This window comes from Rhinatrema bivittatum, chromosome 5 (assembly GCF_901001135.1).
Source record: "Rhinatrema bivittatum chromosome 5, aRhiBiv1.1, whole genome shotgun sequence".
Taxonomy (NCBI): domain Eukaryota; kingdom Metazoa; phylum Chordata; class Amphibia; order Gymnophiona; family Rhinatrematidae; genus Rhinatrema; species Rhinatrema bivittatum.
The window spans coordinates 65,251,220-65,267,373 of NC_042619.1; the positions used below are offsets into that span (position 1 = coordinate 65,251,220).

The 16,154-nt window shown below is 41.0% G+C and overlaps 1 protein-coding gene across 1 annotated transcript in view; it reads right to left on the bottom strand.

Moving 5' to 3' along the window:
* Window positions 1-16,154, bottom strand: part of LOC115092350 (matrix metalloproteinase-20-like) — a 95,474-nt gene that overhangs the window by 34,207 nt on the left and 45,113 nt on the right. Inside the window, exons 4-7 of the mRNA XM_029603151.1 lie at window positions 14,349-14,497; window positions 14,129-14,254; window positions 7,039-7,200; window positions 1,308-1,458 (exon numbers count right to left, since the gene is read on the bottom strand). Of these exons, the coding sequence (XP_029459011.1) occupies window positions 1,308-1,458; window positions 7,039-7,200; window positions 14,129-14,254; window positions 14,349-14,497 (588 nt within the window). The remainder of the gene's footprint in view (window positions 1-1,307; window positions 1,459-7,038; window positions 7,201-14,128; window positions 14,255-14,348; window positions 14,498-16,154) is intronic.

Sequence of the window (16,154 nt, forward strand, 5' to 3'; positions counted from 1 at the left end):
GCTATACAGATTTCCCCAGATCTCTGGACCTAATAGCTTACTTCAACCATCATTCTGGTTGACACACCATGATCTTCATGTCTTCACTCACTTTAGAAAACTGTTTACCACTAAATTGTAAGATTATCAGTTTTATGGGGCATTGCTGAAAAACTTGAACAAAGAGCATTATTCTTTTGCTCATTTTATATGCTTCATCAAAAATAAGAAGCCTGCTGTGAAGGGGTCTAAACACATTAGAATCAGTACATAAATCTATTATCTTCCAGTTTTAATATGGGATGCATGACACTAATGAGTTGAAGAACCTGGCGATTTTAAAATGGCTTCGGCAAAGAGCGTGAGGTGATGGTGACACTTCCCTGTTCCACAGTTCAGGTTTCTCTCTCCTAAGCAGCCCTAAGTGGTTAGTGAAGGGATCCCCCTACCCACATGCCAAAAGAAGTGACCACCAGTTCTAAACCTCCAGTCCCTCCCTAGGTTGAGCTGGCAGGAAAGCTTAGGCTCCTGCCTCCAAATGGCAATGCAATGGCAATGCCGCATGTTGAATTGCACATCGCTCAACATATGGTTCACATTTCAATATGCCGGTATGAGGTGCCCTATGAAGGTGGGAGGCTAAGGCAGTAGAAAGTAAGGCGCTCTCCCCCCAGGTTGGCTGGGTGGATAGGTCCAGAATTCAGGATTCTGCTCTGCCTTTGGGGCATGGAAGATTGCTTTTAACCTCTGGAGGTGGCCCATAAGACCCATATTAGCACGACTCACCAAAACAGCAAAAGTTAACTATCCCTCCTGGGGTTTAGCTAACTGTTCCAGAATTAGTAGGCCACATTAAGTCTTTTACGTATCAACACTGGATACTATGTCCAGTGTCCATAGCTAATGACATAATTTAAATATTTGTTGGGATTAATTTGCTTGTGCGCTAGCACTACTAGCAGTTTCTTGGTGATAACACTAACACACATGCAAATAGCACATGTAAACACTTGTAAAACATAGGCATTAGATAACTTCTGCAGTAACCCTCATTTAACATGTTCTCTAACGTTCATTAGTATGTAGGCTGCATAGTGATTCTTTCTTTCATTTAACCATACTTTTTTGTTTTTTTCAATCTTATGCAATATTGTGGTTTTTATGCTAGGTTTTACATTTTCCAATTTCTTTTTTATGGATTCTATACAATACAACTTCCTCCAGTGTTCCCTTCATATATTTATAGCTCGCAACAGAACGTTTAAACAATTTCATGGTTTTCTTTTTCATAGCCGTGTGGTGCTGCCATGTAGTGACTGAAACCGTACCTGTCTTTGAAGAACAGGAGCTCTTTTCCTAGCACTGTGACTGCATCGAATGATAAGTTAGAGTCACATTGGTCTGAATTGGGTTGTTTTTGTGGGATGTATGGAGGACGGTTTGACACAACAGGCCTTTCTTTTCCACCTTGGCGAAATCCTAGAAATACCAAAAAGTCTTTTAATAGAAAGCATGACATGTTAGATATGCTACATAAGTAATGCTTCCCATGGTGAAGGACTCATAATTAGATCATTACTCAAGACCTAAGTTAGAATATGCTGAGCCATACTTAACAGTATTTAAACAAATAAAGGTCAATCTTTGGTATTGAAGACCTCTACCAAAAGAATACAACGTTTAGAAAATAAAGTTTTTTTTAAAAAAGCCTAGCTTTTAATTTTTTGTTTGCTACTGTAGTCGTGAAGATCCAATACACTTTTCTTGTCAGCGAGAGCCCTTTGGAACTTTAGTTGGTTGATTTACATTTTCTTATCATTCATTGCTTTATTTCCACTTGTGCTTGGTTTTTTGTTTTTTTTTCTGTACTCCATTCCTTTATGCAGATCTTCCAAACTGTATATTCAATGGCTTTCTGAATATCTGGAAGAATAATGTAGTGGGCCGGAGCGGTTCCCGCACCCCCTGAAATTTTCTTTGAAAAGGTTGCAGGCGGTAGCAGCCCGATCCCCCTGCTCCCCCTTAAATTTGAAAAAAAAAAAAAAAGGTGGCATGCCAGCAGCTCATTCTTGCATTCCCTTTCTTTAAAAAAGTGGGGTATGCTCCCCACCCACCACCCTGCCTCCCAAACCCTCACTAGCCTCCCAGTATCTCAGCAGGGGCAGAAGCTCTCATCTCCTCCCTCGGGGAGAATATCTGAGTGCCAGTACAGCTGACAGGTCAGTGAAGGGCCCAGACCCCGCTGAGAACTGAGTGCCGGTCAGCTGTCATGAAAGCAACCAATCCTGACTCCAGAGAATATCTAAGGCCTGGTCCCTGGAAAGCCTTTGGGCATTTTGAGGGTGGGGAGTGGCATTCTATTTTTTAAGGAGACTGGGGGGAATGGGCTGCTGGCCGGCAACCTTTGGTTTTAAACTTGCAGGAGAGCATTGGTAAGTAACAAGTCACTACAGTTTGCAACCTTCTTTTTTTAAATTTGGGGGAATGGCAGGGAGCAGCAGGATAAAGCATTTTTTTTTTTTTTTTACTTACCCAGCCAGCTTTAGGTCTGTGCTTTTTCTGATCAGCGTTAGCTGGTTAAAGTTTATCTGACTAGTGCTAAATATCAGCGCTAGTTGGACACATTTTGGCCGTACCCACAGAATGCCCTGCCCTCCCTCTTTTCTATCCAGCTATAACTTAACCTATTTGACAAGGCAGGAAATTTAAAAATTGGGGTTTGTCTCAAACTCAGCGAGACAAACGCTTTTGAATATTGATTTCTGTGTGGACAGATACCACTGCATAGAACCCTAGGTTGCTTAAACTTAGATGAGGTCCATATTGAGTAGGCCGGTTAGTGGACAAGTTAGCCGGATAACTTGGGTGGCATCCCTCTGGGTTAGCCATTAGATGTCCCTAGCAACCAGCTAGAAAGTAGTATACCACAGTTCAGCACCTCCTCCAGAGAATGCCGGAGTGGGTAGATCTTTATTATACGTAGGGACTAAGACAGAAAGAGGTGTGGCATTTGAGTTCAGCTTTTGAGGAGTGAGGAGCTTTATCTGAGAACAAGGCCTATTCCCCACACGGCTCTATATTTTTTAGAGGCTATTCCTTCCTAGGTACTACCTGCCTGTCTGGAGCTTGTTCTCATTTTAGAAGAAGATATTTTGTTAAGATTTTTGTTATTTTTTGAGAGAAGTTACTGGAGTGGAAGCCTGATCCTTTTGGTGACTGCAGCTCCCCTGATCCGGATGCCAGGACACTGAAGGCCTGACAGAATCCTGTCTAGGAGAGAGACAGTGATTCCGCTTCAGAGAAGCGTTTTTGGGCTGTGAGAGACTTATTCTATTTTTGGTTTGGCAGGAGGGTTTTTTTTTTGTTTACCCCTCCTTGCGTGGAGCTGGGCTTGAAGGCACAGTTCTGAACTTTGCCATCAGATCCCTCCTTCAGAGAGGTCCAATAACTATAAGGAAGAAGGAGAAGAAATCTGAAGGGCCTCAACCTGATCTTTAACCCCCCAAGGACACAGGCACAGGCTGGGTAAAAGGATTAAACATCCGTGGGCACAGGAAGGACTTTTCTATGTTCCAAGGGGACCCCCGCACAGAGCAGGATTTCCCCCATTACTGGACTCATACCCTCAGTGGTAAGGAACCGGAGCCGCACTTACACCTCAGAAAGACAGTCAGCTGTAATTTCATTTATTCAGAATTGGATATTGATTTAATTTTTGGAAGAATCAGTAAGCTATTATTTGAACACCCAGTTCTGTGCCCTGTGCATTTTGTCCCTGCAGCACTACAGCAGCACAGGTTACAGAGGGAATTACACACAAGGTGTTAGGGAAAAGCACATCACCACCTGGGCCATAAACATCAGCTTCTCCCCACAGAAAGGACCCACACCTCGGGGATAAAGGAGGGGAGTGAAGAAAACCAGTGTACACGGCCCCTGAATTATAAATTACCTTGCGTGTACTTCAAAGAAAAGGATTACCCTTGTCACATGCATTCAGTGGGATAAACCTCCCGCTGAATATACTTGGCTAAAGTTATCCGGCTACTGCTAGCCATTTAACTGTAAGCCTAACTGGCCAGCTTTTCAGTATTGCTGGTTAGGTCTAAAGTTAACCAGCCTAGTGTGGCCAGATAATTCCCGAATTACCCGGGTATCTTTAAAACATACCCGGGTAAGTAGCGCTGTCAGAGGAGAAACAGAAAATAAATAAAGGGGCCAGTGTCTCGAGTCTTCCCCTCCCGATCCCCAGATTACATATATTGGGCCTCTTGGGCTGTGCACCCCCTACACCCAAACCACTCCTTAAATTTGTAATACTCCTGATAGTAGGCAGGTCGCTGGCTCCCTCCCCCCCGCCCCCCATTCCCAGTAACATAGATCTGAATGTGGTTCCCTTCCCTCCCACCTACCCACAGTGTATGTGCACCCCCCGGCCACATCCCTCCAGAGCCCCCCATCTCACCCACTTACCCCCCCAAAAAAACCCCTGCCGGGAGCGAGGTATCAACTCACCTGCTCCCAGTGATCCAGCGCTGCTTCTGTCTTCTCCTATACTTTAAGCTAGTGGGGGTGGCTGGGTGCCCAGCGAATTGTTTTGTGGACTCCTTATAACAGCTTACAGACTGCTAAGCTAAGGCTTTTGTGTTTTTAACATCACCGTTCGATCATATGAATGTTAATGAAGTAAACGGATGTATGGAATTTGTTTGAAACAGAAATATTTAGCAAGGACACTGAAAATGCACAGTATATTACGTGCACCAATTTGTTTGGACCAATGAGTACAATTTTGCAAGGTCTCGCTGTTTAATCTGTTTGCAGTGCTGTGCCAGGTATGAAGGTCCTCTCACTAATTTATAATGAATTTGAGGTATGAGATGGATGTTTGATTTGGTTATTTATTTTCTATCTTTTTGTGGTGACATTTGCATTACTGCTATATATATATATTTTTATTTATTTCTTCCCTTGCCTACTCTCAGAAGTCTCTGGATGGTGCGGTTTACAAACAGCATAAAACTACAGAACTACAATAATCTTCAGATGAAAATAACTATCAAAATAAAATAAATTAAAATAAAAGATGAAAGGGAAATTTCTGTCCACAGGTGTGCAGACCAACATACAACAGTGACTCACTGAAACAGCTCCCAGAATATGAACTGTTGCATACTAGTTGTTACAGTGTAAGGTCTTTTACAAAACAAGTTTCTTCTAAATCAGTATAGTCTTTCTGGAAAGCAACAGGTTAGAATTACAGTATAGGTAGGTAGTAGGTATTTGCTTCATTGCAACAAATTCGGAGGCTTTCCAGGTAAAAGAAAATGATTTACCTCTCATATACCAATAAAATGCATTAATTAGAAAAAAATCCTGATTACTTTAGACTTCTCAGAAGAGAGCAATGAGGTTGTGTGCCTTCTTCCTTCCTATGTTTAATTGCCATACTTTTGTGTTGTTGACCACTAAAGTAATAGATGCTTCTTGACTCATCTCATAATTGTTCTTAATTATTAACCAAGATACACTTAATTTATGTAAAAGTTACTCTTGTACTATTATCAATTAAGATATTATGAGGCAATCTGATTGTTTGGAACACAGGATACTAGAAATTTCCTACTTCACTGATTCGTCTGTTTAGACTATTCCTGTCAATTGTTCACTTTTGAAAAATATAATGGAAAACAAGATCCTAAAATAAATACAATTTAAATTATAACAATAATCCACATGGCCAGGGCATTTGCCGTCTGTTACTACACCATCTTGGTTGCAGGTCATTGACTTTATCTAATGCCTACTGGCCTCATTTGGAGCTCAGTAGTTGGGGCAGTTGTGAAGTAAGCTATACCTCCACCTTGTGACGACAGTGGTAGTTGAGCAGGGGAGTTCAGGTGTTCTAGATGCTAATTGGGCAGAAGGGGATAGTGGGGGAAGCAGTGGGGTTCTGGGTAGTAGGGAGCTTGCTCAAGGTTCAGGGACATCAGGATCTTGATCAGGGTGGGGAGGGGATCAGAAGCTGGATTGGGGAAAAGGGTGACAGGAACATGATCGAGGATTGGGGAGCATGATTGTGATTTGTAGGTTGGGAAGAAGGGTTTTCCCTGGCTAGATTTAATTTTGCTATTCCTGTCCGCAGGGATATCTGCAGAGTTTAGGCAGCTGGTACTGAAAATTAGTGCCAATTGGCTAAGTTTTCCCCTCTCCTGTTCCCAATCAAATTATGCCTCTAGAAATGTCCGCACTTTGGGGGTAATTTTCAAAAGGAGTTATGCGCATAAATGTAACTACTATTGTAGCAATTTTCAAATGCTATTTACTCACGTAAAGTGCATTTATGTGAGTAAATCCTATGGACAATTCAATGGCATATATTGTAGCAATTTTCAAAAACCCACTTACTCGAGTAAAGTGCATTTACTCAAATAAAGCCCAGTTTTACTCAAGTAAATGCTTTTAAAAATCAGGCCCTTTGAATGGCAAAATGAAGCCCATTGGAAGTCAATATTAAAAAGATTTGTCCAAGTAACTTCAAGAGTTACCTGGACAAATCATTTTTTTTAATTCCCCACTGCTCAGTGGGTACATTTTGTCTGGAAAAATCAATAAGAAAAGGCAGGGCTGGAAGTACTCCAGGGGCACAGCAAAACTTTAACCAGACAGTGCTGAATTGAGTGCTGTTCAGCCAAAGATATCCAGACAAGTCTGACTGGCGTGAAGGGCAGGCCTAATGTTAGCCAGATATTCAATGGCACAGTAAGCAGCAAAGTTAGCCAGATAATTTTATACATTCAGTGGCACTTTTACCCAGATAAGTGCCACTGACTATCTGAGTAAAATTAAGTTAACAGGAAAAAGTTATTTGGTTAACTTTGCTTCTTGTTGAGTCATTGAATATCAGGCTTTTAGTGATACTGGCAACTTTGATCTACATAACTTCATAGTTAGGTGGATAGATTGTTTTTAATTTCTAGCTCACTGTTGATCAGACCCATCCTGGTAATCTAAATTTATTGTAGTCAATACAAATCTTAAATAGTATATTCCATATACCATACAAAGTCTGGATGCCTTTTACATCATCCTTTGGAAGATGGAACCCATAGGGATGCTGGTATCTGTAGGTTGGGTACATCAAAGCAGTTGGATCAGTAGAATGTGCAAGGCCAAGTGCATGTCCGAACTCATGAGCAGCAACAGTAAATAGGTTAAACCCTAGAAGGCAAATATATACATTTTAAACATTATATTTTCATTACTTCACTCTTGATCTTTCTCAGATAAATATGTTTACTTTATTCTCAAAACATTATGTCATGGTCTATAGAAATGGTTCCAGGAACAGACCTTGCATTTCTACCTTGGTACACAGGTAATCATTATTATTAAATCAGATCTGGTACCATCCGGTACAGGTGAAGCTGTTTGTAGAGGTACTGAGAAGAGGAAGAGGAGGGAAAGCTAAGCAATGACTGCAGTGGTAGCATTGTTGTAGGGAGAAAAAGAGGTGGAATGAAAGACCAGTTGATTCTAATGTTATAGTGTGGAACCCCTGGGCTAGTGTCCCATGGCAGGACCACAAAGATCACACTTCAAACAAAGGTTTAGTTGGTAGAAGCATAGAAACATGATGGCAGAAAAAGACCAAATGTCCCATCTAGTCTGCTCTTCTGTCCAACTTATATAGCCCTTACAATTCCCATCACTCCCTCAGAGATCCCCTTTATTTATCCCATGCTTTATTTAATTCAGATATTGTTTTTGCCTCCACCAATTCCACTGAGAGACCGTTCCATGCATCACCACCCTCTCTGTAAAAATATATTTCCTAAGACTACTCCTAAGCCTATTCCCATTCCATCCTCATTCCATGACCCCTTGTTCTAAAGCGTCCTTTCCACTGAAAGAGACTAGCGCCCTGTGCATGGAAACCTTATAAGGTATTTAAATGTCTCTATCCTATCTCCCTTATCTCACCTTTCGTCTAGCGTATGCATGTTTAGATCTTTTAAGTCTAATCCCATATGCTTTGGAATGAAGACCACTATCATTTTAGTAGCCACCCTCTGGACCGACTCCAACCAGTTTATTTGCTTTTGAAGGTGCAGTCTTCAGAATGAGGTCTCACCAGGGACCTATACCGGGCAAAGCTGAACTTCACGAAAAGTGTCAGTTTTATAGTACAAATTATATAGATTGCAATTCCTGCAGTACCACAGAAAATCTTCTGTGGCATACGCCCTCATAATATTGTTCTGCTCTACATACATTCTGAAAGTCCAGAATTACCTGTTGGGGGGAAGGGGAGATTATTTCCTAAGCCCTGAGTGTGGTTCAATATTCAGATCCAGTATTAAAGTCTCTTGTATTCAACACTAATCATCACATGGGGTAACAGCAGTAATAATCACACCAGAAGCAATATATAGTTTCTAATTTCATTTTTACTGATTAAAGATAGAAAGTCAACAGAAATGTTCAGTTATAAGTTCTTATTCTTTATAGATCATTTACAGCTTTAATTCTCTTACTAAATCTGTGACTATAAGCTTTCAATCAATGTATGATGTTTCTGAAGTCAACTGATTCTTTTATTCCCGACCTTGTCCATTTAAGGGTAAAGTGACTTGCCCAAAATAGCAAGGAGCAGTAGTTTGGAGCTTCTTCCCAGAATTTGGTGAATAGGATGATAACCCAATTTAAATGCACTTAAGTACAGTCCCAATTTTCATAACTTAGTTCAGTTCAGTCATTCTTCTTACTTCCCTGTTGGTACTTGAAGGTACCTCCATGTTCCTCTCCTCAACATCTCAATGATTTAAGTGTAATAAACACTGGATGGATGCAACAGATCTTCCTCTCCTTCTCCTCCCCAGGAATGAACCCAGATCCATTTGTCCACAGGACTTCCAATAGTCCATCCATACTCTCTGCGAGAGAGACTTCACTCCTCTTCCCTGAACCACACTGAGCCCCTGGACCCTAGGGTACTCAGGCAGGTTGTAAAAAGAAAAAGCTTTGAAAAAGGAAACCAAAAACAGCGAAAGGAAGGTTGGATAACTTTCTTCTCCAAAAAGTACAAGGTTCCCAAGGAGATATCTTAAGGTTAGACAAAGGCACCCTTTCCACTTTAGTAAACAGAGGACTCATCCCTAGAGAAAATCAGTTTCAAAAAAGGAACAGCATAGGTGCATGCTGCCCCTGCAAGGAATAACTCAAAAGTCCACACCCTAAAATGAGGCATGGGTTTATGTACTCTAAGGACACCACTAATTTAGTCTCCTACATGGGGGAGCAAAAACCCAACAATATTACTACTCCTATCCCCCTTTTAGTAGAGATCCTTTAGACTCTCTCTCTCTCTCTCTCTCTTTATTTATATATATTTATATGATCAAGAAACTCTAGTTCTAGTTGGTGAAATTTCTCTCATGTCTGACCATGGGTTGACTATTAGATCTTTAGTAGCTCAACTCACTTGATCACTGTAATAATCCTACAAAAAGACCTGACAGCAAAATCACACAATATATTTACATCTGTGCAAGTGTGCTTAGTACTATGAAAATGAAACTCCATTTGGAGTAGTGTTTACTATGCAGAAGAATTTGTTTTATAGCAGTGATTTGCTTCTATCTATTTGTACAATATAGACTGTCCTAATGAGCTATTAGTGCGAAGTTCAGTTTCACTCATAGAGAAAGCTTCTAAACGGCTGTGAGCAATGGACAATTACAACCTGATTGCAAGAATACTGTAATCCAATCATTAACCAAAGCACACTTGATATTTGTAGCAATGATTTATTTACTATTATAAGTTAAACAGAATGTTGAGTTTAATTCATGGCAAACTGGTTAGGCAACTCAGTTTCTCTGATCACTGTGAGAGTGGTTCGTTTTTACCCTCTTTGTTCAATGTTTGCCTATCTCACACTGTTAGCTTCAGAATGATATAATGAGTTATATGCTATTAAAAGATTCCTAAGAAGTTTTTCCTCATGACCTTTTCTCACCAGTTATTCATAAATCCAATGCCCAACTTATAAGTCACTAGGATCCTGGTTTCCCTAGTGGCAATTATAGCATGCATTGCTTCTCTACTCCTCTAAGCTATCCAGATCTAAGCCAAGATATCTGCCTCATTAGTAATGAAATGCTGCTTCTAGCTACAGCTTGACAAAGAAAACCTGCAATAGCTTCATACCTGCGAATCAAATCTGTGGTTTAAATAGTAACATAATAAAGGAGAGCAGAAAAAGGCCAACTGGCCTAAGCCAACTGCCTAATTATTCTAGTCCACATTGCCATGGAACCAGCCCCAGAAGCTGGACTGATTGTAGGACACTGTTTCTTAACCAAGTCAACTATTGTTGTTTTCTACTATTCCATGCAGCTGGGTATAGAAGTCTAAACACCCAATGCAAAACCCATCAGCCCTCGCCATCTCACCCCTAAACCCTGAAACATTCCAATCAATTCAGTTTAGGAAATTCTATTTTGCCTTCACAGAGTAAGGATCCAATCAAGGCAGATTACATCACATTATAAAACAATAAATAACGTTGAAAAAATAAACAATACAGTTAAAAAGATATTACACATAACTAAAAATAACGCATCCTTAAATCACAAAAGACTTAAATCAGCCACTAAAGCTAGTTGGAGCACAATCCAAACATCCAGATGCCTATGTCCTCTTGAACTGGCTGTACAGTACCCAACCACTAACCTGCTATCACCAATCCAGTTGGTTTTTGGGGAGTTCTGGTCTGCTAATAGCAGTCCAGTTTTCCCATGGTCTACTGTGTCACCAGATTTATTTAGTCTCTCAATCCAGTTTCATCTACTTCTTTCCATATCTGACCCAAGCATGGTTACTTCAGGCTTTGTTGTCTTCCTCTTTCATTCATACAGTTCCATACTTAATTCAATATTTAGACCCTCATCCATTTCTTCTCAATCATGAGTGCCCGTTTAACGCTTGCCAATATTGCATCGGCCTGCTGGTCTCTCCCTCCTCATTGGTGTTTTGGTTTTAACTATGGTCTCTCCTTGTAGATTATCCCAGCCTTCTTGGAAGCCTTCTTGGAAGCCTGCTGTTAGGTTTGCAACTGCCGCTCCATGCACGTTATCCCAAGGAAGTTATAGTTTAACAATAGAAGCCCAGTACAACCCTATCATTACTATTAGGATTTAACCAAGCCTGTTGCAGTTGAACCTCCACTCTAACCACTGGCCTGTGTTTTCCCATTTTTGGCCTTCCAGATTCCATATGCTTGAGCAAACATACAAGCTGCCTCTTTCATTTCTTTCATTTCTTCCATTTATCACCTCCATCCTTATTGCTTGCTACCTTCTTTTACTTCTGCACTCTCAGGTTGATATTCAAAGACATTTATCCATATAACTCAAAAGTTATCTGGATAAATGCTGCGTTTTGAATATTTCTAACCAGAGAAACAATGAGCAAGGAATCCTTCACAAAAATCAACTATCACATATCAAAGAAGGAGACCAAAATTATTGAGAACTTCAACGTATCCTTACAAGAGTGGTATCAACTATACATTTGTGCTCAAATTTAAATCTACAATCTTGTGCAATAGGCTTTAGACTGGATCATAAAGGACATCTGGAGATCAATCATCTACCACCTGGTCAAATCTAACCAGGTTAAATCAAATCCTATACTAAAATAAAAATTTATATGAAAAATCAATGCTTCAAAATAACTGCTCAGCAGTTATAGTTCATAATACTCTAGCATTTAAAATATTTAATATCATCATATTATAGCTCAGGACTAGTCCCTAAAATTGAGGGACTAATAGAGTTAAGAAAAGTCATAACTGACTAGGTTCATAGAATGTATGTGTTACTATTAAATTTAATAAGGCATTTGCAAATAAAATTTAAAAACAATAATGCACCAAAAGATAGTGCCTTCTGACACAAAACTATTCATTTTTTCTTTCTTTCTTGCATAGCTCTTGAAAAATTGGGATAAATCTATATTCTAGCCCTATAGAAATTAACATCTGTTTCCAAAGAAACATCACTAGATCCAGTTGTGATCTTGTTCAAAAGTGAATATGACCAACAGATTTGCCCTACTAGTCTCCTCACTAGAAGTTGTTTATAGGGCCTTGTCAAAATCTAAGGAATTCACTCGATCTGCTCTCCCTCAAAGAGTGTATCCTGTAATCTCTCTATAATCTGGAAGGAAAGTAATAAGCTTTAACTATTTGGGAGAGGAACCAGCCTCAGCAAGAATCTTGAGGACGTCTTCAAAGTAATTTTTTAAGTAAGTGTAGAAAGAATAATCTTGGGGAAATTAAGAATCCTGAAGTTCAAATGTCTTGCTTGGATCTCCAAGATCTTCAATATATGGTGCACAACTACTTTGTCCTGCTTGCACAATTCTGACGTCTGGCAATTGACAAGCAGGGAAAATATTTCATCCATACATTTAGTTACAGATCCCTGTTGTATGGCCAACATATTCCACAGCATATCCACAGCTATAACAGCTGGATTTACAGCAACCTCTCTTAGTACTTGACCAAGGGGATATAGAGTCTCCACAGCTGCAGCACATAGCACCAATGAATCTTCCTCTCTACCCACTCAACTTGTCAATGCAATATTCAAGTATTCAAGATGAGAATCCCAGTCCTGCCACAGAGAAGCCAGTCTTCGAGGACATTCTCACCCCTTTCACTATGGTTGGTGCAGCAGGTGACAATGGTGATTCATTCCCTTTGAGTGATGCACCAGTCGCAGTGCTTTCAAGAGTAGGTGGCACACCCAGTGCTGTAGAAATAGAATCTGGATGGTGGAGATATCGCTTAGTTGTCTCTCTCTTTCTCTCTCTATCTTTCATTCTCTCCCTCTCCTGCATGTCTTCTCTGTCATTCTGATGCCCTATGAAGTCTCTTCTGTATGTTTGGAAGAGGGAAGGACTGAGGAGGACCCACTGGCTAGTCACATGTCTCTGCGGGAGTCCGCCTGCATGGAACGCCCACTGCTTTTGTGATTAGCCAGGAAATGTGGTTCAGCCTCCAATAAAAAAAAAGCCTGATGGGCAGGTATTTAAATGCTAGCAGCATAAGGGCTAAGATAGGATTTATCCTCCAGCTCTCCACCCATTCCCCCCCCCCCCTCCCTCCATGGATAAGCCAGCTACCTCTTCAAGCATCTATGGATGTATGTGGTTTGTGAGCCAAGCATTGTTCCTTTCTCTTCCTAACCATGCCGTCTGACACTGCTCTTTAAAGATCCTTACTGATAAATAAGATATAGGATTCTAAATACACAGTCATGTCAGTTTTTTGCTTTCCTGGAACTCTTTGATCTCTTTTGGCCTCCTCACTTGAAGTTTATTAGCTTTTCTACTTCTTCCTTCTGCAATGATAAGCAACTCCCATGTACAGGCTTAGTTGTACACCCCTTAGAAGCTAGCAGGAAGAACCAAAAGGAAAAGAGAACTGAGCATGCTCAGTTTTGAGGGCTCATGCTATTTAGCTTGTACTTGGTATTAACAGGCTTTCATTAAGTTAATACCAGCTCAAAGTAGGTATTAAACAGCAAATATTAACTGAGAACTTGCAAATTAATGTGGACCATGAGCATACATTTTCAAAGAGTTCAGAAATCTCTCATTTGAATATGATATTCATTCATTTGCATGCATGGTCATGCAAATGTTAGCATGCTCACTCTAGCAACTTTTCAGATCCCTTTAATGTGCATAGTAAGGCCTTCCTGCATAGCATATTACTTTTAACATGCATAACAGGGCCTTACCGTGCACATGAAAGTTTATAGCATAGGCCACAAAATGAAAGCAATGACCTGAGAAAAATTACAGTAACTACAGGAGAAAATAAAAGCTTTCACTTGACAAAGACAGAAATGTGATTTGAATGTAGTAATCAAAATCCATCAAATCCACTGTTGTGGCTGAAATTAGTGCAAATAGTCATATGCTTGGGTACTGTATTTTAACATTACCAGAAGTTGACATGTTCCTGTAATCATCATCTTTTATTTTTACCACTAGAACGTTATAAGATACAATGTATTGACTGAAATTGCCATGAATCTGAATAAATATTCTGTTCTAATAAATGATTATGTACCATTCACGCCCATAGTCCACTTTTCCGCATTGTCGAAGTGAGTGTCTCCTCCTAGTCCTTCACCTGGAGCAAAAGCATGAGCTAATGTTCCCCGTGGACCATCGAATGGGTAGGAATCTCCATGATCTGAGAATCAAAGAACATGTCATTAAGACTTACTCTGAAGAGACATTGCCATCTAACGTGATGTAGGTTATATGATGCAGTTTAAGCAGTGTACCTCCAGTTTCAAAAGATATCACAATATCAGCCTCTCCTCTATCCAATCTGACAAAATTCAATGGGGTGGCATCACTCCATGCTTTTAAACCCATCTCCACAGCTTTATCCACTTCAGTATGGCTCAAACTGGAAGTATACTTTGCAACTCTGGGAAAAAATAAGCACATCAACAGACAGATCTTCTTATTCTTTTTAAAAAATACTGGTTTTCATATACATTTAAATTGAATACAGTTTTACACACTTATTGACAAGAACGACAAAGAATGGGGTTTGTTGTCTTCTGATTAAATGCATGTTCGGTGGACATACCATGCAAATCTCTGATGACTTGGGTTATGAAAAAATTACAGTTTGAATAGAATCTTGGTACCCAAAGTTGAGCAAGTTCTGAGATCTTATTGTTTACCTCAAAACTGAAAAATCATAGGCCTTATTATGGACAATGTACGCTATATTTAATTTGGGGAATCTTCTGGCGATGGGAAGTTCAGGAAGTGTTAGCTTGTAGTGTGAGTGATAGGTGGGTTCTTCTCCCAAACGGGATGGACAAAGTGATTTGATATATAAAAGGGCTTTCCATGAAGCACTAGAGGAGGAGTCTGATATGAGGAGTAAAAGATAGAGGTCTTGTTGTTATATCTGGGAGCAGGGTGGCTCAAGGCAATCTGCCGCTTGAGGCGAGGGATGAGAGGGTGCCCCCTGTCGCCCCACTCCCTGCCCCCCTCTTGCCCTATCCCCTGCCCCCCTCTTCAGCCACTGCAAGCCTGGCCTCCAGTAGCGGCAGCCTGCAGCAGCTCCCCGCCAGTCTTCAGCCACAGCCAGCCTGGCCTCCAGCAGTGGCGGCCAACAGCAGTATCCCTCCTGTCCGGTCCGCAGCAGCCCGTAGAGTCCCTCAGCCGTGGTAGGGGCAGTCAGTGTGAGGCAGATGCCACAGCAGTGTTCAGAAAGAGGTATTTTTTTGCCCCCTTAAATTTTTACCTTCTGAAGCAGCCATCTCACCCTGCCTCATTAAAGAACCGCCCCTGTCTGGGAGCCAGGTCGGGCAGCAAGCAGCTGTGTTAATGTCCTGGGGTTCCAGCAGTGGATTGCGGAAGAGGAAGAACTCTTCTGCAAAAGGTTAAGTGGACCCAGGGACCTCCAAGCCCTGAAAGCAAGTGGAAAGATTTTGTCTTGGGATCATCCTGCTGTTTGGGAGTACCTTGAGGAATTTCAAGAAGGCCTTTATACTTTTCCTCTGAGGCTCAGAAGTGAAAAGCTGGAATGTTGGTGTGCCTTGGAACTATTGAGACTTAGGAAGCGTAAGAATTATGCCTGCACCAGTGTGTTTTTGGATTATTAAATTAACTGTGAACTATTTTTTTCTGACTTTTTTGTACTATTTGGACCTTGCTTTGTATCTCCTGAGACTTTGCCATTTTTTTCATAAACTTTGCCTTTGTTTGGAGCATTTCTTTTGGAGTGGACTGTTTTTTTGCGCCCTGTGAAACTCTTGGTGGCCTTGCAGGAGCGTTCCTCCCTCCATTTTATGAAATCCAACTTTGTCTTCCTTTTCCCCTCCATCAGGCTGATGCAATAGTGGCGCGCAGAAAACGGGCACTCATGATTGAGCGGCCGCTCTCCAAACACGCACCGATTGACCTCTCCGGGCTGCCCGATGCAATATGCAAATGGGCTGCCGTGGTAAAAAAGAGGCACATGGGGAAATTGTGTGTCCCTAGCGCCTCCTCGGCAGTGGGCACCCAGGTGAGGTGGCTGTCAGCGGGTTAGGAAAATGGACGTTCAATTTTACGAGATCCATTTT